The sequence below is a fragment of the Bos indicus x Bos taurus genome, chromosome 4, assembly GCF_003369695.1.
Source record: "Bos indicus x Bos taurus breed Angus x Brahman F1 hybrid chromosome 4, Bos_hybrid_MaternalHap_v2.0, whole genome shotgun sequence".
NCBI lineage: Eukaryota > Metazoa > Chordata > Mammalia > Artiodactyla > Bovidae > Bos > Bos indicus x Bos taurus.
The window spans coordinates 20,864,155-20,889,909 of record NC_040079.1 but is presented as its reverse complement, the minus strand read 5'-3'; the positions used below and the strand labels follow the sequence as shown (position 1 = coordinate 20,889,909).

Below are 25,755 nucleotides of genomic sequence, written 5' to 3'. Positions count from 1 at the left end.
AACCATAGACATCCCATAACTCATTACTGGACATTTCATTGCACTCCAGAGAGAAGAAATACAGCTCCACCCACCAGAACATCGACACAAGCTTCCCTAACCAAGAAACCTTGACAAGCCACCTGTACAAACCCACACAGAGCGAGGAAACGCCACAATAAAGAGAACTCCACAAACTGCCAGAATACAGAAAGGACACCCCAAACTCAGCAATTTAAACAAGATGAAGAGACAGAGGAATACCCAGCAGATAAAGGAACAGGATAAATGCCCACCAAACCAAACAAAAGAGGAAGAGATAGGGAATCTACCTGATAAAGAATTCTGAATAATGATAGTGAAATTGATCCAAAATCTTGAAATCAAAATGGAATCACAGATAAATAGCTTGGAGACAAAGATTGAGAAGATGCAAGAAAGGTGTAACAAAAGGACCTAGAAGAAATAAAAGAGAGTCAATATAAAATGAATAATGCAATAAGTGAAATTAAAAACACTCTGGAGGCAGCAAATGGTAGAATAACAGAGGCAGAAGATAGGATTAGTGAATTAGAAGATAGAATGGTAGAAATAAATGAATCAGAGAGGATAAAAGAAAAACGAATTAAAAGAAAAACGAATTAAAAGAAATGAGGACAATCTCAAAGACCTCCAGGACAATATTAAATGCTACAACATTCGAATCATAGGGGTCCCAGAAGAAGAAGACAAAAAGAAAGACCATGAGAAAATACTTGAGGAGATAATAGTTGAAAACTTCCCTAAAATGGGGAAGGGAATAATCACCCAAGTCCAAGAAACCCAGAGAGTCCCAAACAGGATAAACCCAAGGCAAAACACCCCAAGACACATATTAATCGAATTAACAAAGATCAAACACAAAGAATAAATATTAAAAGCAGCAAGGGAAAAACAACAAATAACACACAAGGGAATTCCCATTAGAATAACAGCTGATCTTTCAATAGAAACTCTTCAAGCCAGGAGGGAATGGCAAGACATACTTAAAGTGATAAAAGAAAATAACCTACAGCTCAGATTATTGTACCCAGCAAGGATCTCATTCAAATATGAAGGAGAAATCAAAAGCTTCTCAGACAAGCAAAAGCTGAGAGAATTCAGCACCACCAAACCAGCTCTCCAACAAATACTAAAGGATATTCTCTAGACAGGAAACACAAAAACAGTGTATAAACTCGAACCCAAAACAATAAAGTAAATGGCAATGGGATCATACATATCAGTAATTACCTTAAATGTAAATGGGTTGAATGCCCCAACCAAAAGACAAAGACTGGCTGAATGGATACAAAAACAAGACCCCTACATATGTTGTCTACAAGAGACCCACCTCAAAACAGGGGACACATACAGACTGAAAGTGAAGGGCTGGAAAAAGATTTTCCATGCAAATAGGGACCAAAAGAAAGCAGGAGTAGCAATACTTATATCAGATAAAATAGACTTTAAAACAAAGGCTGTGAAAAGAGACAAAGATGGTCACTACATAATGATCAAAGGATCAATCCAAGAAGAAGATATAACAATTATAAATATATATGCACCCAACACGGGAGCGCCGCAATATGTAAGACAAATGCTAACAAGTATGAAGGGAGAAATTAACAATAACACAATAGTGGGAGACTTTAATACCTGACTCATACCTATGGATAGATCAACTAAACAGAAAATTAACAAGGAAACACAAACGTTAAACGATACAATAGACCAGTTAGACCTAATTGATATCTATAGGACATTTCATCCCAAAACAATGAATTTCACCTTTTTCTCAAGTGCACATGGAACCTTCTCCAGGATAGATCATATCCTGGGCCATAAATCTAGCCTTGGTAAATTCAAAAAAATAGAAATCATTCCAAGCATCTTTTCTGACCACAGTGCAGTAAGATTAGATCTCAATTACATGAGAAAAACTATTAAAAATTCCAACATATGGAGGATGAACAACACGCTGCTGAATAACCAACAAATCACAGAAGAAATCAAAAAAGAAATCAAAATTTGCATATAAACTAGTGAAAATGAAAACACAACAACTCAAAACCTGTGGGACACTTTAAAAGCAGTCCTAAGGGGAAAGTTCATAGCAAAACAGGCATACCTCAAGAAACAAGAAAAAAGTCAAATAAATAACCTAACCCTACACCTAAAGCAACTAGAAAAGGAAGAAATGAAGAACCCCAGGGTTAGTAGAAGGAAGGAAATCTTAAAAATTAGGGCAGAAATAAATGCAAAAGAAACAAAAGAGACCATAGCAAAAATCAACAAAGCCAAAAGCTGGTTCTTTGAAAGGATAAATAAAATTGACAAACCATTAGCCAGACTCATCAAGAAACAAAGGGAGAAAAATCAAATCCATAAAATTAGAAATGAAAATGGAGAGATCACAACAGACAACACAGAAATACAAAGGATCATAAGAGACTACTATCAACAATTATATGCCAATAAAATGGACAACGTGGAAGAAATGGACAAATTCTTAGAAAAGTACAACTTTCCAAAACTGGACCAGGAAGAAATAGAAAATCTTAACAGACCCATCACAAGCACGGAAATTGAAACTGTAATCAGAACTCTTCCAGCAAACAAAAGCCCAAGTCCAGACGGCTTCACAGCTGAATTCTACCAAAAATTTAGAGAAGAGCTAAGACCTATTCTGCTCAAACTCTTCCAGAAAATTGCAGAGGAAGGTAAACTTCCAAACTCATTCTATGAGGCCACCATCACCCTAATACCAAAACCTGACAAACATGCCACAAGAAAAGAAAACTACAGGCCAATATCACTGATGAACAAAGATGCAAAAATCCTTAACAAAATTCTAGCAATCAGAATCCAACAACACATTAAAAAGATCATACACCATGACCAAGTGGGCTTTATCCCAGGGATGCAAGGATTCTTCAATATCCGCAAATCAATCAGTGTAATACACCACATTAACAAATTGAAAAACAAGAACCATATGATTATCTCAATAGATGCAGAGAAAGCCTTTGACAAAATTCAACATCCATTTATGATAAGAACTCTCCAGAAAGCAGGAATAGAAGGAACATACCTCAACATAATAAAAGCTATATATGACAAACCCACAGCAAATATTATCCTCAATGGTGAAAAATTGAAAGCATTTCCTCTAAAGTCAGGAACAAGACACGGGTGCCCACTTTCACCATTACTACTCCACATAGTTTTGGAAGTTTTGGCCACAGCAATCAGAGCAGAAAAAGAAATAAAAGGAATCCAAATTGGAAAAGAAGAAGTAAAACTCACACTGTTTGCAGATGACATGATCCTTTACATAGAAAACCCTAAAGACTCCACCAGAAAATTACTAGAACTAATCAATGATTATAGTAAAGTTGCAGGATATAAAATCAACACACAGAAATCCCTTGCATTCCTATACACTAATAATGAGAAAACTGAAAGAGAAATTAAGGAAACAATTCCACTCACCATTGCAATGGAAAGAATAAAATACTTAGGAATATATCTACCTAAAGAAACTAAAGACCTATATATAGAAAACTATAAAACACTGGTGAAAGAAATCAAAGAGGACACTAATAGATGGAGAAATATACCATGTTCATGGATTGGAAGAATCAATATAGTGAAAATGAGTATTCTACCCAAAGCAATTTATAGATTCAATGCAATCCCTATCAAGCTACCAACAGTATTCTTCACAGAGCTAGAACAAATAATTTCACAATTTGTATGGAAATACAAAAAACCTCAAATAGCCAAAGGTATCTTGAGAAAGAAGAAGGGAACTGGAGGAATCAACCTACCTGACTTCAGGCTCTATTACAAAGCCACAGTTATCAAGACAGTATGGTACTGGCACAAAGACAGAAATATTGATCAATGGAACAAAATAGAAAGCCCAGAGATAAATCCACGCACATATGGACACCTTATCTTTGACAAAGGAGGCAAGAATATACAATGGATTAAAGACAATCTCTTTAACAAGTGGTGCTGGGAAAACTGGTCAACCACTTGTAAAAGAATGAAACTAGAACACTTTCTAACACCATACACAAAAATAAACTCAAAATGGATTAAAGATCTCAACGTAAGACCAGAAACTATAAAACTCCTAGAGAATATAGGCAAAACACTCTCCGACATACATGACAGCAGGATCCTCTATGACCCACCTCCCAGAATATTGGAAATAAAAGCAAAAATAAACAAATGGGACCTAATTAAACTTAAAAGCTTCTGCACAACAAAGGAAACTATTAGCAAGGTGAAAAGGCAGCCTTCAGAATGGGAGAAAATAATAGCAAATGAAGCAATGAACAAACAACTAATCTCCAAAATATACAAGCAACTCCTACAGCTCAATTCCAGAAAAATAAATGACCCAATCAAACAATGGGCCAAAGAACTAAATAGACATTTCTCCAAAGAAGACATACAGATGGCTAACAAACACATGAAAAGATGCTCAACATCACTCATTATCAGAGAAATGCAAATCAAAACCACTATGAGGTACCATTTCATGCCAGTCAGAATGGCTGCAATCCATAAGTCTATAAGCAATAAATGCTGGATTGGGTGTGGAGAAAAGGGAACTCTCTTACACTGTTGGTGGGAATGCAAACTAGTACAGCCACTATGGAGAACAGTGTGGAGATTCCTTAAAAAACTGGAAATAGAACTGCCTTATGATCCAGCAATCCCACTGCTGGGCATACACACTGAGGAAACCAGAAGGGAAAGAGACACGTGTACCCCAGTGTTCATCCCAGCACTGTTTATAATAGCCAGGACATGGAAGCAACCTAGATGCCCATCAGCAGATGAATGGATAAGAAAGCTGTGGTACATATACACAATGGAGTATTACTCAGCCATTGAAAAGAATACATTTGAATCAGTTCTAATGAGGTGGATGAAACTGGTGCCAATTATACAGAGTGAAGTAAGCCAGAAAGAAAAACACCAATACCGTATACTAATGCATATATATGGAATTTAGAAAGATGGTAACAATAACCCTGTGTACAAGACAGCAAAAAAGACACCGATATATAGAACAGACTTATGGACTCTGTGGGAGAGGGAGAGGGTGGGGAGATTTGGGAGAATAGCATTGAAACATGTATAATATCATGTATGAAACGAGTCACCAGTCCAGGTTCGATGCACGGTACTGGACACTTGGGGCTGGTGCACTGGGACGACCCAGAGGGAGGGTAAGGGAGGGAGGAGGGAGGAGGGTTCAGGATGGGGAATGTGGGTATACCTGTGGCAGATTCATTTCGATATTTGGCCAAACTAATACAATATTGTAAAGTTTAAAAAAAAAAAAGAAACCACTTGCAATGCAGGAGACCCCAGTTCGATTCCTGGGTCAGGAAGAGCCCCTGGACAAGGGATAGGCTACCCACTCCAGTAGTCTTGGGCTTCCCTGGTGGCTCAGACAGTAAAGAATCCACCTGCAACACAGGAGAACTGGGTTCGATCCCTGGGTTGGGAAGATCCCCTGGAGGACCCACTCCAGGGGGTAGCAATCCACTCCAGTGTTCTTGCCGGGAGAATCCCCATGGACAGAGGAGCCTGGTGGGCTACAGTCCATGGGGTCACAAAGGGTCAGACATGACTGAGCACAGCACAAAACAGATTACAGGCTAGATTTGGTCCAAGAGCCACAGCTTGCTGACTCTTGCTTTAGAGGACTCAGAAACACAAGAATAGTGAACGCACTAAAGAAACACGGTTATGTCTGTCGCTTGGGATCCTGTGCTCGGTGCAAGCTCAGCATGACCCACATCCCTAAACATCTTCTCACTACTAGTACTGTGTCCTCAGAACAAGGTAACTGCTTCTGACTATTACAGTGTTAGAGCAGCCACGTCATTAGAACACAGGAAGGATTCGAGCAACAGAAGAGCTCGGGCAGGAGAGGAGACAAATTAACTTGTTGGACCTTTCTTCTCAGATAGAACGAAGGCAAGAGATTCTTGTATAAGAAATTATAGTGCTTGGGTCTTCCCTGGTCCCTCAGTGACAAAGAATCCACTTGCCAGTGCAGGACACATGGGTTCCATCCCTGATCCAGGAAGATCCCACATGCCACAGAGCAACTAAGCCCATGGGCCACAACTATTGAACCTGTGCTCTAGAGCCCGGGAGCCGCACTTACTGATCCACGTGCCTCACCTACTGAAGCCCAGGTACCCTGGAGCCCATGCTCCGAAACAAGAGAAGCCACTGAAAGGAGAAGCCCATGCACCACAACTAGAGCATAGCCCCCACTTGCCCGTGCACAGCGATGAAGGCCCAGCCCAGCCAAAAGTAAGTTTTAAAAAAAGGAATTATATTTCTCAGTAAGTCTAAGTGAAAGGGAAATCGTGCCCCTGGCATCTAGCAGATCAGGGTAAAGAAACTGATGAAATAAAATTCATATTTTAAGGCAGACAAGAAAAAAAATTAAATATAAAAGATGATTGCTCCTTGGAAGAAAAGCTATAATAAACTTAGACAGTATATTAAAAAAGCAGAGACATTACTTTGCCAACAAAGGTCCGTATAGTCAAAGCTGTGGTTTTTCCAGTCATCATGTATGGATGTGAGAGCTGGACCATAAAGAAGGCTCAGCACCAAAGAATTGATACTTTTGAACTGTGGTGCTGGAAAAGACTCTTGAGAGCCTCTTGGACTGCAAAGAGATCTAACCAGGATATATAAAAGAAATAAATCCTGATTATTCATTCGAAGGGCTGATGCTGAAGCTGAAGCTCCAATCCTTTGGTCACCTGATATGAAGAGCTGACACACTGGAAAAGACCCTGATGCTGGGAAAGATTGGAGGCAGGAGGAGAAGGGGACGACAGAGGATGAGATGGTTGGATGGCATCACCAACTCGATGGACATGAGTTTGAACAAACTCTGGGTGATGGTGAAGGACAGGGAAGCCTGCATGCTGCAGTCCATGGGGTCGCAAAGAGTCAGACACAACTGAGCGACTGAACAACAACAACAACAACAACAAAGGAAGACAAGAAAAAAAATTAAATATTAAATTCTTTCTGTTTGTTTGGGCCTCTTCCCTCCCTAAAATGCAGTGTCCACCCACATTACACATTAACCGGAGCTCTTCAAAGATGGAAGGGCCAGATAAACTGTAAAGCAGTTTTTTTTTTTCTTTCTTCTGATGTTAACAATGTAACTTCTTTAATTTATTTATCTTTTAATTGAAGGATTAGTGCTTTACAGAATTGTGTTGGTTTCTGCCAAACATCAACATGAATCAGCCATAGGTATACATATGTTCCCTCCCTCTTGAACCTCTCTCCCATTTTCCTGCCCATCCCACCCCTCTAGGTTGTAGCAATGTAACTTCTTGAAAGAATAGTGTTCTTTCTCAGCTCTGTTGGGAGTCATGGTGACCTGCTGCTCCCTTCTATGTGCTTAGCTGGACAATGTATCCCTGGTGAACTTTACATGAAATATCAGTATGTCATTTTAACATATGAACCTTTTTCTCAAAAATGTATATGACTATGTCTTTGACTTCTAACAGGTGAAACAGTTCCTAGAGCTGCCTGACAATCTGCTCCCTGGGTTATAATCCTCAGTATGGCTCAAATAAAATCCCTCTTTTTTTTTTTCTTAACTTGATAGTTAATTAAAATTTCCACTTCTTATTCTTTGCTTAGTTTTAATTTGCATTTACCAAAGCCAAGTATTGCCTCCCTGGGGGAGAGTAGAAACAAAACCAAACCTCAAATCACATGTGTTTTGTGATTCATGCTATTGATGATATAATACAAATAGGCTGCACTGAACAAGAAATATACCCTGCTTTGAAAAAAGTGGTTCGACAATTGGCATTTGAAGGTTAGCCAATTGACCTGGCAAAAATCCAGAGCCCACCAGCTTGACAAGTCAAATCCTTAGGTATGTCTTGGTCTAGAGCTACACAGAAAAGTTTATTAAATACTAAAAACCCCTGTTAACTCTGAGTCCACCTTGAGAAAAGAAAGGAAGCACAAGGACTTGATAGATCACTGAAGTACATCGCGTCTGGTGTGCTCTTGGACTGCACATCAGAGCACAGGCATGTGCAGAAAGGCTGTTTTTGAAAGGGAAGAACAGCAGAAAGTTCTGGCTGAAATTCACAAGTTATGGCTCAGACTGGTCTCAGACCAGCATCCCAACCAGAACAGCACTCCTGAGATAACAGAAGTGTTGGTGGTTGAGTCCATGCTGAATGAGGGCTGACCCTGGCAGATGCCAGATGCTTCAGCTCTGAGTGGGGCATTTGGTGCAGAGGTGGCCCAAAGGAGCTACTCAGCCACTCTCCTTCTGAAAGGCCATTCCTAACTAGTCTGCTACTCGGCACTGTTTGGAAAAGAGCACTACTGACTGGCACCAAATAATTCCAAGATCAGAAATCTCAGTGATATCTTGAATGATGTCAGAAAGACATTCAAATAAGGAAGGGGTGTGTGTGCATGCTAAGTCTCATCAACAGAACTTGCTGATTAAAAGGAAATAGTTACATTCAGGAGAAGAAAACACGGTTACACAAGGAGGAGTTCATAGGATCCATGAATAAGTGACAGTCCCTGCCTTCCCTGGACACTACTTCACAAGATAATCTAACTCTAGCAACCAAGATTTGGATCTCACTATGTGGGTCTTTAAATTCAAAAAGCAAGTTGGAGTCTTGCTGAAGGTGCTGCTCATCCACTTGAGAAAGACTGAGACTGAAAGAGTGTAACATTTCAGTAGAAGGGCTTTGATGGAGGAAGGAAGGCAAGTCTAAGTCCAGCCAATGAACAATGTGTGTGATGTGGCAGTGGACATGAAATTACCCAGAATCATCCCTTTAGAATTTTAGATTCTCAAGCTGTAGCCAATGGACTAGCACTTTGGTCTGGCAAGTTGGTCATAGAGGCTGTACTGAAATTTCACCTTTTATGGGACAGGACTTAATAGTCAAATCTCAAATACTGGTGGTTCATATCAATATCCCTGTGTCTTAAAAAAGAGGGGGGAAGTATGACTTTGAATGTAGTCACTATGGTCCAGGAGATGACACCTCGGGTCACAAGCCACCCACACGTGGGCTCAGAAACTGCACAATCTCCATCTCTATCTGACATTGTTTGTGTCTCCCAGGATGATCCAGATTGATGACAATGATTGATTGATTGATGACAGTGATGGGCACAGGTGCCTCTGGTGGGAGAACATGAGGATAAATGGCCCATCACAGAGCTGGTAGGCTGCCTGAACTGGACAGTCCACAGAGTAGGGAAGGTTTTTAACACTCTTTAAAAACCTGGTGGTTCTGGAGAACTGTGGTGCTGGAGAAGACTCTTGAGAGTCCCTTGGACAGCAAGGAGATCAAACCAGTCAATCCTAAAGGAAATCAACCCTGAATATTCATTGGAAGCTGAAACTCCAATACTTTGGCCACCTGATGTGAAGAGCTGACTCATTGGAAAAGATCCTGATGCTGGGAAAAAATTGAGGACAGGAGGAAAAGGGGGTGACAGAGGATGAGATGGTTGGATGGCATCACCAACTCAATGGACATGAGTTTCAGCAAACTCCAGGAGACAGTGAAGGACAGGGAAGCCTGGCCTGCTGCAGTCCATGGGGTCGCAGAGTCAGACATGACTTACTGACTGAACAACAAGAAAAACCTGGTATGGACAGTGTTTCTGATTTGAACTTTGCTTATCCTATCACTGAAGCCCTGGCCCAGGCTACGACATAGGGACTAGCAACCCAGACTGAAATCACCATGAAGATCAACTTATATATTAAACAGCTCAAGGATCACTTTTCACAGCATGAACATGACAGGAATGGAGCAAGAAATACAATATCCATTGATCTTTTCATATTTCATGACTGCTGATTCTGCTGCTAAGTCGCTTCAGTCATGTCCGACTCTGTGCAACCTTATAGACGGCAGCCCGCAGGCTCCGCCATCCCTGGGATTCTCCAGGCAAGAACACTGGAGTGGGTTGCCATTTCCTTCTCCGATGCATGAAAGTGAAAAGTGAAAGTGAAGTCGCTCAGTACTGCTGACTCCTAGCGACCCCACGGACTGCAGCCTACCAGGCTCCTCCGTCCATGGGATTTTCCAGGCAAGAGTACTGGAGTGGGGTGCCATTGCCTTCTCCATATTTCATGACACTTCACCCCAAAGCAGTAAAATTACTGCAAAATTAGAATATGTGCTTGAAGCAATAAAATGTGGGTGACAAAGGCAGGAAGGGCAAGCTTTGCAGGGTAACACAGTGTAAGCTCAAGATCAAGCTGAAAATGGGGCACAAAAGTGAGTCGCCAGTGGAGCAGTTAGAGCAGAGGGTAAAGAAATCTTATTTTCCCAGGACTAGAGCTTTAGTTGTGTTCCTTAAGATGGAATACTAGAATCAATTTAATTTGACTTGCTGGTATTCGGATGGTATTTATGGGCCGGATTGGAAAGTCTGGTGTTTTTCAGAAGAAGACATGCATCCTACCCAGTGGAAAGAATCCAGTGACAATATATTTATTAAATCATGTGAAAGTACCTTGGGAAAGGACACACAAAGGAAGGTTTAGCAATGTTATTTTTCCTGCCCACTAATTAAAAGTTAGGGGAGAAAAACTCAAAACCCCTTCTAGGAGCAAGAAAATGGGTTGAGAAGGGCTCATCGTGGGAAAAAAAAAAGATGGTGGCAGAATGAATTGGAGTCACCAAATCTTGCATCAAATAATGCTACTTTTGCCCATTGTGTTTAAATGGGAATAAGAAAATGATTTCTTAGTCATACTTCTAGATACATCTTCAATCTGGGATGAGGGGTGCTGGCATCATAGTTGGTTCTATGAAACTGAAACACATCTAATAAAGCTAGACCCAAAGTATACTGGGCTGTACTGAATGGACAACGAGGTGTTGGGAGGCACAGTGCAAAATAGCCTTGAAGGAGAAGGTCCTTGGGGAAAAGGCGAAGAGCCAGAAGTACCCAGGCATTGTGTACTGATTGCTGAAGAACATTTCCTGCCTTTGGCTATGCTCGGTGCCAAGATTTAACAATTAAACATTAAAGACGTTGCTTGAGAAAAATGGGTCATGAGATAAACACATGGGCCATTAAGAACGCGCTGGTCCTTGAAGTATCTTTTACTGATTATACCTTAGCCTTGTACGTGCTCTCCTGGTCATATGCTCTAAGCTCTTTGTTCCCTGCTCCTATAAAAAGGCTTGACTGCAGGAATAAAATTAGTCCTTGCAGAGACTGTCCGAGTGTTGTTCTTTCAGGTTCGCCGTTTCCAAGTCCCAGGGAGAAAATCCCCACAAGGTGGCGCCCAAACAGGGACTTGATAGGAAGACTGAACAAAGCGGCGAGTCCTGCAGAAAGAGGTAAGCAGGATGGGACAACATAGCAGTAAGATTCCTTTCATTTCTATAATGCATCACTTTTTGAAACAAAATGGCGTTAATGTTTCAAGAGATCAGTTGAACGACTGCTATCATATTTTACTGGAACATAATCCATGGTTCCCAGAGGAAGGGATGCTCAATCTAGACATATGGAAAAGAGTTAAGAATAATGTTTTGCGAGCATATCGGCAAGGAGTCCATGTTCCCCCTCAATGGTGGGTTACATGGTCACTCATACGGGCTGTCATAGAACAAATTTAAGGGCATAATATTGATTTGGAAGTGGAAACTGTTCAGTCTTTACATGAATATGAGCTTAAGGAACAAGATATGCAAGGTGCTTTGAAATATAAGAATGTTATGCTCAATCAGACACAATCCCTAGGAAAACAGCTTGGAGACATATGTATACAGGATGCATCAAAACTGAAACCACTTAGAGCGGAAGTCATTTCATTCAACGGACGGCCCAAATCTGAGGTTTTCCCTTCTGCTCCGCCTGTAACAGCAGTTGCTAACTTTGCTCGTACTAACCATTTCAGTCCTCCTCGGGAGATGCCTGCTTGCGCTTTCGCTTTTCCAATACAGTTTGATCAACCTTCCCAAGGCCAGAATGCTTGGGCTGGTTTAGATTTTGGTATGTTGTCTAGCTTTAAGAAAGCATGCACTCTGTATGGACCTACGTCTCCTTATTGTGTAGAATTCCTCAGAGGATGGGCTGATCATTGGATGCCATATGATTTTTTTCAAGTAGCGAAGATGATTCTAAATTCTCAACAATTACTTCAATGGCAAATGTGGGTTAATGATGAAGCCCAACAGATGGTGATTGACCAGCAATCTCATGGTAACCCCGCCAATTTAACCTATGATATACTTACTGGAACAGGAGCCATGGCTGACACGACTACGCAATTAGCTAATATTACCCCTCAAATGCTGCATTTCATTAAAGAAATTTCTTGCAGAGTATGGGCAAAGGTTGATAATGTTAACTCTGATAGTTCATTTGTTAAGATTACCCAAGGACATGAAGAGGAATATTCCCAATTTATAGGAAAATTAAAGGATGCCATTGAAAAATCTATCAAAGATGAAACCTTACAAAATATTATTTTAAAACAACTTGCCTGTGAAAATGCCAATGAGGAATGTCAATCCATGCTTAGACCAATTCGAAAAACTGGTTCTCTTATGGAGTACTGGAAAGCTTATAGAGATATCGGATCTATGTCCCATAGAGCAAAATTAGCGACACTAGAAACTTTTAATGTGCAAAAGGTTACCAATGCTAAATGTTTTAACTTCGGGAAGGCCAACCATATGAAAAAACAATGCCGCATGCCAGGGAAAAAAGCTAAAAATAATACTACTTCTAAAAAAAAAAAAAAAGGCCCCCAGGAGTTTGCCCAAAGTGTAAAAAAATGAATGAATGTCATTCCAAATTCGATAAGGATGGAAATGCAATAACTACAGAGGTACAACAAAAACAACAAGGAAACTAATAAAGGGGCTATCCTCTAGCCCCACTACAAAAGGAGGACCCCACATTATGACACTACAAGCAGCTACATCTAAGAGTGCTTGCATTGATATACCTAGTCCTTATGACACGGAGTTAATAGAATTATACAATCCTCATAAAATCCCCACTGGATATTACAGTCCAGTCCCATCCGGAACAATGGGACTAATTTTAGGACGTAGCAGTTGTACCATGAAAGGTTTAGTAGTGTTGACTGGAGTTATGGATGAAGATTATGAAGGAGAGATACATGTCATGGTGAATGTCGTAAAATTAGGAAATATATACTTACAAAAAGGGGAGTGTTTTGCACAATTATTACTTTTGCCATATGTCAGACCATCGAGGGCATCTGATAAAATTAGGCAGGGGGGTTTTGGTAGCACCAATCTTACCGCCGCACTATCTACCTTATTAAAGGAACATCAAAAGCCTATGCTTACTCTAAAGATACGGGGAAAAAATTTCACAGGTATGTTGGATACAGGAGCCAACATTTCCATTATTAGAACTGAAGAATGGCCCCTTGAATGGGGTAAGACTGTGGCTCCTTCCAGGCTGTAACGGGTAAGCAAGGCTGCTGCTGCTAAGTCGCTTCAGTCGTGTCCAACTCTGTGCGACCCCATAGACGGCAGCCCACCAGGCTCCCCCATCCCTGGGATTCTCCAGGAAAGAACACTGGAGTGGGTTGCCATTTCCTTCTCCAATGCATGGAAGTGAAAAGTGAAAGTGAAGTCGCTCAGCCGTGTCCGACTCTTCGAGACCCCATGGACAGCAGCCTACCAGGCTCCTCCGTCCATAGGATTTTCCAGACAAGAGTACTGGAGTGGGGTGCCATTGCCTTAAAACTTTTGTCAATGCATCCTATTTACAAGCTTATGGTCCTGATCAAATTGTAGCTTACATCAAACCATATATTACCAATATCCCCATTAATTTATGGGGAAGGGATTTTCTTGAACAAACGAAAGCCACGATTTCTCTGAATGAGCCTTTTTAATGGGGACCATTAGGTTAACACTGCTGCCTCTCAATTGGGAATCTAATACCTCAATATGGACACCTCAATGGCCCCTGACTAAAGAAAAGTTGGCAGCTCTCACACAATTAATAACTGAGCAACTACAGAAAAATCATATAGCGCCTTCATTTTCCCCATGGAATTCTCCCATTTTTGTCATAAAAAAGAAATCAGAAAAATGGCAAATGTTGATAGATTTAAGAAATGTTAATAATACCATGATTCCTATGGGGCCCTTACAACCTGGATTGCCCTCCCCTTCCATGGTGCCAAAAGGATGGTCTATAATTATTACTGATTTACAAGATTGCTTTTTTACTATACCTTTACATCCTAAAGATAGAAAACGTTTTGCTTTTTCAGTTCCTTCTATAAATCACATGGCTCCTATCAAAGATTTAAATGGAAGGTTTTACCTCAGGGAATGATGAACTCTCCTACCATTTGCCAATATCTCATATCTGTTTTATTACAACCCATTAGAGATAAATATCCTACTGCTTTCATAATTCATTATATGGATGATATACTCCTCTCCATGGAATCTGAACTCTATTTACAACAGTTATATGACAAAATTACTACCACTCTTCAAAATCATGGCCTGCTTGTTGCGCCAGATAAAATTCAATTGAAAGCACCCTTTAATTACTTAGAACATGTTATGGAAGAGTCTAAGATAAAACCTCAAAAACCTCAAATCTCTATGCATTCTCTACGCACATTAAATGATTTTCAAAAGTTGATAGGAGATATTAATTGGCTTCGGCCATCCATTGGCATTCCCACCTATACATTACAAAATTTATTCAACATTTTAGAAGGACCTCCTGACCCTAATAGTCCTAGACAGCTAACAACAGAAGCAAAAGAAGAACTAAAATTTGTTGAAAAACGCATTCAACAATCTTTCTCAACTCGGCTGGATCATACCCAACCTATTTATTTATATATATTTCCTACTAAACATTCACCTACTGCAATCATAGCTCAAAAAAGCCCAATAGAATGGGTATATCTACATACTAAACAGTCAAAAAAAATCGTATCATACATTGAGAAAATAGGGCAACTAATTGTATCAGGAAGGAACCATATACAAACCTTAACTGGATTTAATCCATATGCAATACATGTCCCCTTGACAAAAAGAGAATTACAAATTGCTTTACAATATAACATGACCATGCAAATAGCATTAAATGATTTTCAGAATGTTATCTCATTCCATTTGCCTAAAGGAAAATTATGGGACTTCCTACAATTTACTAAATTTATAGTAACTAATATGATTGCATCCCAGCCTATTTCAAATGCACCTACCTATTTCACTGATGGCAACAAGAAAGGCATAGCTGGGATTGTCGGCCCTGGTATCAAAGAGAAATTACCTACTACCTATTCGTCAATACAAAGAGTTGAATTATATGCTTTATATGCTCTTCTGTCTCTTCAACCATTACCCTTTAATATATATACTGATTCCAGATACCTTGCTTCCCTTTTCCCCGATTTTGTTACTGCCTTTTTATACAACCTAGATGAAGAATTATATATTCTCTTTTCAAAGACTCAAGCCTTAATTCGATCACGTATGGAACCCTTCTTCATTGCACATATACGTGCTCATTCAGGTTTACCTGGCCCCCTGGCTGCAGGAAATGATGCTATTGATAGGTTCATAGCTCCTGTCTTTACGTCTACTATTGATGAACATGCTAATCTTCATACCAATGCTAAAAGATTGCACTCTAAATACCATATTCCCCTCACTGAAGCGAAACATATCATTAAATCCTATGACATCTGCGCTCCTCTGCACTTACATACCACAATTTCAGGAGTTAATCCTCATGGGCAACAACCTAACTCCCTTTGACAATCTGACTTCACTCATTGCTCCTCAGGAAAGTTTTCTTTGCTTTTGGTCTCAATTGATACATTTTCAGGTTTTATATGGGCACTGCCTATCTCTTCAGAATCCAACAAACACACCATTTCCACACTTTTACTCATCTTCCCTGTTATGGGGATACCTTCGGTCTTAAAAACAGATAATGGGCCTGCATTTACCTCTCACTCATTTCGTTCATTTCTACTGGAATGGAATATAACACACATCACGGGGACACCCTATAATCCCCAGGGTCAACCAATTATCAAAAGAGCCCATCGTACTCTTAAAACTCATTTATTAAAACTAAAAGGGGGAATATGGAAGAGAAGATACACTTCTTATCCTATGAACCCTCAATTGTTATTATCTTTAACTCTTTATTCCTTAAATTTTTAAAATATTAATAAAAGATAGTTCTAATACTCGTGCAGACAGGCATTTTGTAGAGGAAAACAGTAAGAAACTGTTAGAAGCCAACACACCAATATGGTATAAACAGTTTAATCAATGGCTGCCAGGAATCTTACGACTCCTAGGCAAAGGTTATGGTCTTGTTGTTGCAGATGGAGAAGAAATCTGGGTTCCACTTCGCCATGTCCATTACCGAGAAGTACCCGGAGACTGGACTCCCCCGACAGGTGACGCAGCTGACACGAAGGGTCTCGTCAATGACCATAGAGGAGCTGAAGAGAAAACGTCAACGTCTGAACCCCGGACCTGAGCAATGGCATGTGTGGAAGATTCCTGCTGCATTGGAGCACTTTGCCAGTGTGTATGGGACTGCAAAAGCCTTAAAACCTCAAAACTATACCTTTTTATACAATCAGATCAGTCGCTCAGTCGTGTCCGACTCTTTGCGACCCCATGAATCGCAGCACGCCAGGCCTCCCCGTCCATCACCAACAGTACAGGTTATATCCAACCTTGAGTGCACTTCCCATACATGTTTATTGTAGGTAACTTTGATATAGATCTTTCTGCTAAGATTGTTAACTGTATAGCATGTGCCTTGTATATGTGTTTAAACCATACTATTTCACATCATAATGTCAATATTGCAATAGTCAAGCAGAGATCTGAATTGTGGCTTCCTGTTAACCTCACAGAACCATGGACCGACTCTGTATTTCTCTCAGTTCTGCTCAAAAATGGCTTAAAGAGGTCAAAGCGCATAATAGGATGGGTTATTGCTGGTATTCTTAGTCTAATATCTATTGTTACAGTAGGAACCCTATCTGGTATGGCACTACACAATTCTGTACAGAATCATGATTTTATAACTGCTTGGCACAAAGATTCCCATGATCTCTGGACTCAACAAGCTCAAATAGATCAGCGATTGCAAACACGAATTAATGAATTACAAGCAGTGGTAATTAATATAGGAGATCAAATACAGCAACTTACTTTCCAAACACATACACGTTGTCACTGGAATTTTACTTCTTTCTGTCTGACTAACATGCCCTGTAATGGCACTGAGTATCCTTGGGATAAAGTTAAAGCACATTTGCAGGATCTCATGGATAACTCAAGTTTGGACATTAACCTTCTAAAACAACAAATTGCTAATTTTCAAGTTAAAATACCTAAGGAATTGTATAGCACCCAATTTTATGACACTTTAACCAAAACATTATCGTCTCTGAATCCTGGAACTTGGTTTTTAGGAGGCAACCTTTTTATATATGTATTAATTGCTCTGCTTTTTCTGTCATTGGTTATAGGACACAGATGTCTCTACTCAAGACTCCGTGCCTCTCACAACGGAGTCCAACTAGCAGCTGCCATGCTTAAACTAAAAACAAAAGGAGGATATGTTGGGAGGCACAGTGCAAAATAGCCTTGAAGGAGAGGGTCCTTGGGGAAAAGGTGAAGGGCCAGAAGTACCCAGGCATTGTGTACTGATTGCTGAAGAACATTTCCTGCCTTTGGCTATGCTCAGCGCCAAGATTTAACAATTAAACATTAAAGACGTTGCTTGAGAAAAATGGGTCATGAGATAAACACATGGTCCATTAAAAACGCGCTGGTCCTTGAAGTATTTTTACGGATTATACCTTAGCCTTGTATGTGCTCTGCTGGCTGTATGGTCTAAGCTCTTTGTTCCCTGCTCCTATAAAAAGGCTTGACTGCAGGAATAAAATTGTCAGTCCTTGCAGAGACTGTCCGAGTGTTGTTCTTTCAGGTTTTCCATTTCCAAGTCCCAGGGAGAAAATCCCCACATGAGGAATGAACACTGTGAAAGTAGCCAGTACCTACAGTGATGCTGGCATATTTAGGACATGGTCTGTGTAAACTTTGAGATTAAAAGGTCATAGACAGGTCATGGACTAACTATGAGCTCACAGGTGATTTACATGATACTTGATGAAATGAAAGTCCCAGAAATAATGATAAATAACAAAATCTACATTGAGGATTGAACTCTAGTCACCGGTTAAAGGGCTTCCCAGGTGGCGCAGTAGTAAAGAATCTGCCTGCCAGTGAATGAGATGCAAGAGACTTGGGTTTGATCTCTAGGTCGGGAAGATCTGCTGGTTTAGGAAATGGCAACATACTCCAGTATTCTTGCCTGGAACATTTCATGCACAGAGGAGCCTGGCAGGCTACAGTCCATGGGGTCACAAAGAATCATACACGACTGAGCATATACACACATACACATACACATACACACACACAAACACACCTGTTAATGTGGCAAGCATAGGAGCAAAAATGAGTCCAGGTGTTCAAATAGACCTATAAGATGAGGACAATTACAGTTAATTCTATATCATTCAATAGCATCATAAAAGAATGATACAAGTTTACCATAATGCACTCAGTAGAGTGGCTAACAAGAAAATGTTGGTGAGATTGTGGAGTAACTGGGACTCACGTATGATGCTGGCAGGAGGGTAAACTGGAACATCCATTTCAGAAATGTATTTGCTAGTGTTTACTAAAGTGGAACATATACACAATGTGATGGTGAACTTTATATGTCAACTGGACTGAAGGATGCCCAGACAGCTGATAAAATGTTATTTCTGCGGTGTTTCCAGAAGAGATTAGTGTTTGAATTGGTGAACTGAATGAAGCAGATAGCCCTACCCAAAATGAGCATCTCTCTCTGCTAAATCACTTCAGTCATGTCAGACTTTTAGTGACTCAATGGACAGCAGTCCGCCAGGCTCCTCTGTCCACAGGATTCTCCAGGCAAGAATATTGGAGCTGGTTTGTACTGGGTATATTCCAGGCAAGAATACTGGCATGCTCTTCTCCAGGGGATCTTCTTGACCCAGGGACTGGACCCATGTCTCTTACATCTCCTGCACTGGCAGTCGGGTTCTTTACCATTAGTGGCACCAGGGAAGCCCACCCAATGTGAATGAGTGCCATCCAATCCTTTGAGGGACTCAGCAGAGCCAAAAGGCAGAGGAAGAACATTTTCGCTTCCTGCTTGAGCTGGGACATCTGTCTTCTGCTGCCCCCAGATATCAACACTCCTGGTTTTCAGGCCTTTGGAGTCAGATCAGGACTTACATCATTGTCCCTCCGCCCCACCCCCCATTGGAGTGTTTTGTCAATTCTATTCCCTCTCATTGGTCACACTTGGGTAAGAATAGGAATCTTGTTAGGAATGTGTCTCCTCTGTATTCCCTCTTCCTTCATCTGTCACGTTCTGAGGATGTGACCCTTACTGCAGCCATGAGGGTGCTGAACTTGGACTGGGTGGGATGCTGGATGGACCCTGGCTTCACTAAGGCTTGTCAGCTAGACTCCCAGGGATATCTACTAACAGACTCTGCTCTAGGTCCATAGCCCTGAGTTTTGGAATGCCTTTGGTCCAGTCCTAGTGAGCTTGGGGGAGGCACACTAAGACAGTAAATGAGGTCTAGAGTGATGCCTGAGCAAAATACCTTGTACAGTTTTCATTTCAATCCCAAAAAAGGGCAATGCCAAAGAATGTTCAAACCACCCCACAATAGCACTCATTTTACATTCTAGCAAGGTAATGCTCAAAATCCTTCAAGTCAGGCTTCAACAGTGCGTGAACCATGAACTTCCAGATGTTCAAGCTGGATTTAGAAAAGGCATAGGAACCAGAGATCATATTGCCAATATTAGATGGATCATAGAGAAAGCGAAGGAATTCCAGAAAAACATCTACTTCTGCTTCATTGACTACACTAGAATCTTTGACCGTGTGGATCACAACAAACTGTGGAAAATTCTTCAAGGGATGGGAATACCAGACCACCTTACATGCCTCCTGAGAAACCTGCATGCAAGTCAAGAAGCAACAGTTAGAACTGGACACGGAACAATGGACTGGTTCCAAATTGGGAAAGGACTACATCAAGGCTGTATACTGTCACCCTGCTTATTTTACTTACATGCAGAGAACATGTTGTGAAAAGCCAGGTTGGATGAAGCACAAATGGAATCAAGAGTGCCAGGAGAAATATTAATAACCTCAGATATGCAGATGATACCACACCTATGATGGAAAGTGAAGGGAAACTAAAGAGCCCTTTGATGAAAGTGAAAGAGGAGAGTGAAAAAGCTGGCTTAAAACTCAACATTCAGAAAACTAAGATCATGGCATCTGGTCCCATCACTTCATGGGAAATAGATGGGGAGACGATGGAAACAGTGACAGACTTTATTTTCTTGGGCTCCCAAATCACTGCAGATGGTGACTGCAGCCATGAAATTAAAAGTCACTTGCTCCTTGGAAGAAAAGCTATGACCACCCTAGACAGCATATTAAAAAGCACAGACATGACTTTGCCAACAAAGGTCCATCTAGTCAAAGCTATGGTTTTTCCAGTAGTCATATATGAATGTAAGAGTTGGACCATAAAGAAGGCTGAGAGTTGACGAACTAATGTCTTCGAACTGTGGTGTTGGAGAAGACTCTTTAGAGTCCCTTGGACTGCAAGGAGATCAAACCAGTCCATCCTAAAGGAAATCAACCCTGAATATTCTTTGGAAGGACTGATGCTGAAGCTGAAACTTCAATACTATGGCCACCTGATGCGAAGTGCTGACTGATTTGAAAAGACCCTGATGTTGGGAAAGATTGAAGGCAGGAAGAGAAGGGGATGACAGAGGATGAGATGGTTGGATGGCATCACTGACTCAATGGACATGAGTTTGAGTCAACTCTGGGAGTTGGTGATGGATGGGGAGGCCTGGCGTGCTGCAGTCCATGGGGTAACAAAGTGTCAGTCATGACGGTGCGACTGAACACCAAGAAGAACCCCACACCATATAGTGTTTGTGTAACTCTGCCCCTGCTCCAGAGGAGGGGCGCCTTTGAGCCGCTCCAGGCTTACATATTTAAGGTCAAGCTGGGAGGGAGATGATTGGACTTCCTAGAAATCTCAGGCGACCTTCCCTCTCATATATTATTCCACCCATGAGCCATGCTTGACACCTCACCTCCGAAGCCAGGTGAGGATGTTAGAGTCTGGAAGCTATGAGGCCTACTGTCCCTGAGGGTGTGGCTGGGCTTTCTGCTGACAATCCTGGTGCTGGCTTCTTAATCTATCATTTAGATAAGCCAACCTGGAGCACGGGCTTCCTGGTGACTCAGAATGTAAAGAATTTGCCTGCAGTGCAGGAGATCAGGATTCCATTCCTAGGTTGGGAAGATTCCCTGGAGGAAGGCATGGCTACCCACTCCAGGATTCTTGCCTGGGGAATTCCATGGAAAGAGGAGCCTGGTGGGCTACAGTCCAGGGGGGTTGCAACGAATCGGACACGACTGAGCGACTAACACTCACTCAGCTCAACTTATCCTGGAGCATGGCCAAACTTTAAAGTCTGCTTCAAGGCCACCAGTTTCTTTCCCTGAATGACACAACTGAATTAAACAAGGACCAGTGTCTTAAAGTTTGGAGTCTTGCCTAGCAGTGAGCTGAGAAAATGAGTCAACTCCAAAGCCCCTTTTGAGGACCACCCCATTCCTCACACCCCACCCCTCAACCCAATACCTCTCGGATCCTCTTCTGCCATTCCTCAGTGAATTCAGGTGAGCTGGTGTTCACCTGGCTGGCATTGAGTGTCCATTCGGGGCACTTCCAGGTGGGAAGAGACAGCATGGCCAGGGAGGGTCCCAAGAAAGCAAAGGTCCCTCCCTGGAGAATGGGCAGCCTGGAGGAGGGGAAAGGAGACAGTTACCCATTAGCCCCTTTAACACTGGCCTGTCACTGGCCCCAGCAGAAGCCTTTTCATCCCAAGTCCTCCCTTGGTTTCAGGGCAACATATGAGTCCTGCAGTTCTCAGTTATAGGGAACTCCTGCTGCTGCTGCTGCTGCTGCTGCTGCTGCATCACTTCAGTCGTGTCTGACTCTATTCGACCCCATAGATGGCAGCCCACCAGGCTCCCCTGTCCCTGGGATTCTCCAGGCAAGAACACTGGAGTGGGTTGCCATTTCCTTCTCCAATGCATGAAAGTGAAAAGTGAAAGTGAAATCACTCAGTCGTGTCTGACTCTTTGTGACCCCATGGACTGCAGCCTACCGGGCTCCTCTGTCCATGGGATTTTCCAGGCAAGCGTACTGGAGTGGGGTGCCATTGCCTTCTCCGAGGGAACTCTTATCAATCTCCAAGTCAGATCCATGAACTTTGCCAAACTTTGGACAGGTAGGAGAGGTGGGGAGGATAAGATCAGCAGACCTAATCCCAGTCCTGGAGATGCGAGCCCAGGAGCAGAGAGTCACATACTGGGAAATGATCTGGGGCAGCACAGAGCTCAGGAAGCATGTTTGGTGGGTGCCACTGTCTTCCTCAGTCCCACAGAAACTTCCCCAGACCCCAGGATCAAAGCACAGTGCACACACGTCAAGTTCCCCCACTGACAAGAGATGCACAGCCTAGAATTTGGGTGGCTAGATTCCTTTGTGCCTTCAAAAATGAAAGGTGATTCCAGACCTCTACCTCCAGGCTCCTTTCTATCACATGGACTGAACATGCTTGAGGTCCATTATCAGGGCATGTCCCCCACACAAGCCTTCCTTCTTCCTGGTCAGCGTCTCACTCTGGCCTCTGTGAGAACTTCCAGCAGTGTCCATCTGACTTGTCTCCCTTCAAGGTGAACATAGCCTGATAAGTCAACCTCCAATAATCCTGTCTTACTAGAAGGTCAGAAGCTGTTAAGGCTGACCTAGTCTCCTCACCTGCATATTATAATAGAACTGGTGTGAAGGGAGAATGGAACAGGATCTTAGCCTCTTGCTTGCATTTGTCATATATACCTTACCCAGTTTAGATACTTGTTCTTAACAATACTAGAAGAGTACTTTTGAAATCAGGATTCCACGAAGATAGCTTAAAGAGTCTCCTTGAGAACGAACCCATTTTATTTAATGAAAATATAAAGTATACGAAAGAGTTTTACTGCCTAACTGGATTTTGTCCTGGCTGAACATAGGAACTAGCAAGGGCTGAGCATCAGCCTCAGATGAGTTCACGGGTGCACCCAGGCATGGAGAGCGCTTAGACCTCCAGGTGATTCTAACACCAGCCAGGGTTGAGAACAACTGATCTAGATTCATAAATCTAGACCCATCAGGCTCCAAAAGAGATTGGACTATATGGCACACACAGGGCAGGAAACATGGGTGATGGAATGGGTATGTATGAACGATTTTTTAGTTAAAAAATTATGGTGGGGAGAGATAAATTAGGAATTTGGGATTAACGTGTATACACTGTTATATATATAATAGGTAAACAACAAGGACCCTCTGTATAGCACAGGGAACTATAATCTATTTTATAATAATCTATAATGAAAGAGAATCTATATATAATATACATTTATATATATAAATGTTATACATATATATATACGTATAACTGAATCAATTTGCTATATACTTGAAACTAACACAATGTTGTAAATTAACTATACTTCAATTAAAAATTCATAGAAATTATGAAGCTCAGTATCTTGACAGAGAAGGGAAACACACTATATCATTGCAAAATCCCTTTCAAGCTTTTAAAATGAACTTAGACACCTTTGCATATCATAGGTACAGACAGTATGTAATCCAAGATTTGTGTTTCAGTTTTTTGCTGTAATTCCATATGCACATTTCATTCATTCAACAAATATTTACTGAGGACTTGCTCTGTGGGAGGCACTGGTTGTCAAGTATTGGAAATACCACAGTGAGTGAGACAAAACTCCCACTTATATTCTAGTTACATATTTCCTGTTTAGCCCTTGTACTAACAAACTAGTCATTTACAGTAACTTACTCTCAGGGATTCTTTAAACAGTTTACAGTTATACTTATAAACAATCCATCATTGCTATACCACCATGGCCTCAGCCATTTCAGTATTACTCGGTTCCTTGAGGGCAGAGAAGTCTAGTTTTCTTTTCTATCCCTCCAGCACCAAGGTTAGTATTATAAAATCTATCAATATTGGGGTTTCTCATTTCATTTTTTTAGTTTAATAGGCATATAATGAAATCCTGACAAAAGTGAATTTGCATTTCATTAAGTCACAAAAGATGTGATTTTTATGTCTGTTTTTCCTTGTCTATAAACTATTTTACTCATTACATAGAAATTAGACACTGCCAAAGTATATTTAAAACAGTTTTACTGATGGTGAGATTTGTTTTCACTTAAAAAATATTTTCTGTTATTATATCCCTAACTTAGAACTTATTTAAGGGATATTTCAAAATTTTCAAGTAGTTCAGCATTTTTCTAACTCTGTTCATGTTATTTTTTTTTCAAGATTATTACATGTAGTTGGGATAATGTACTAACATGATAGATGCACTTTTTACCTTTTTTTTTTTTGGCTACACCTCTCAGCTTGCAGAATCTTAGTTCACCCACCAAGGGAACTTGCATCAAAAGTACTGAATCCTCACCACTGAACAACCAGGGAATTCCCTCTACCTTTTTGAAACTACTAAATACATTTTATGTTCAAGAGCAAGATGAATTGTTTCCATTAATTTACTAGAGTTTATTCCTATGTCCTAAAAAAAGTCTCCTGATGAAAGTGAAAGAGGAGAGTGAAAAAGTTGGCTTAAAGCTCAACATTCAGAAAACTAAGATCATGGCATCTGGTCCCATCACTTCATGGGAAATAGATGGGGAAACAGTGGAAATAGTGTCAGACTTTATTTTGGGGGGCTCCAAAATCACTGCAGATGGTGATTGCAGCCATGAAATTAAAAGACGCTTACTCCTTGGAAGGAAAGTTATGACCAACCTAGACAGCATATTGAAAAGCAGAGACATTACTTTGCCAACTAAGGTCCGTCTAGTCAAGGCTATGATTTTTCCAGTAGTCATGTATGGATGTGAGAGTTGGACTGTGAAGAAAGCTGAGCACTGAAGAATTAATGCTTTTGAACTGTGGTGTTGGAGAAGACTCTTGAGAGTCCCTTGGACTGCAAGGAGATCCGACCAGTCCATTCTGAAGGAGATCAGCCTTGGGATTTCTTTGGAAGGAATGATGCTAAAGCTGAAACTCCAGTACTTTGGCCACCTCATGTGAAGAGTTGACTCATTGGAAAAGACTCTGATGCTGGGAGGGATTGGGGGCAGGAGGAGAAGGGGACGACAGAGGATGAGATGGCTGGATGGCATCACTGACTTGATGGACGTGAGTCTGAGTGAACTCTGGGAGTTGGTGCTGGACAGGGAGGCCTGGCGTGCTGCAATTCATGGGGTCACAAAGAGTCGGACACGACTGAGCAACTGAACTGAACTGAACTGAACTGATTCCTATGTCCTACAGTTAGATTCACACAACATATCCATAAATTCTTCCTTCCCTCTCCTATACTCAGATCCTCCAATCCGATTTTCCATCCATTCCTGTCCCC

General features: G+C 41.2%; 1 protein-coding gene and 1 long non-coding RNA gene across 4 annotated transcripts in view; one reads left to right on the top strand and one right to left on the bottom strand.

Annotated features, from left to right (window-relative positions):
• Positions 1–25,755, bottom strand: part of LOC113891174 (solute carrier family 23 member 1-like) — an 85,473-nt gene that overhangs the window by 22,897 nt on the left and 36,821 nt on the right. For all 3 annotated transcript variants that reach the window (XM_027538918.1, XM_027538917.1, XM_027538919.1), the window contains one exon: positions 21,884–22,043. In XM_027538918.1, the coding sequence (XP_027394719.1) occupies positions 21,884–22,043 (160 nt within the window). The remainder of the gene's footprint in view (positions 1–21,883; positions 22,044–25,755) is intronic.
• Positions 11,291–18,054, top strand: LOC113891179. The gene is made up of 2 exons (XR_003510683.1): positions 11,291–11,429; positions 16,457–18,054. It is a non-coding gene; the product is annotated as an uncharacterized LOC113891179 (long non-coding RNA).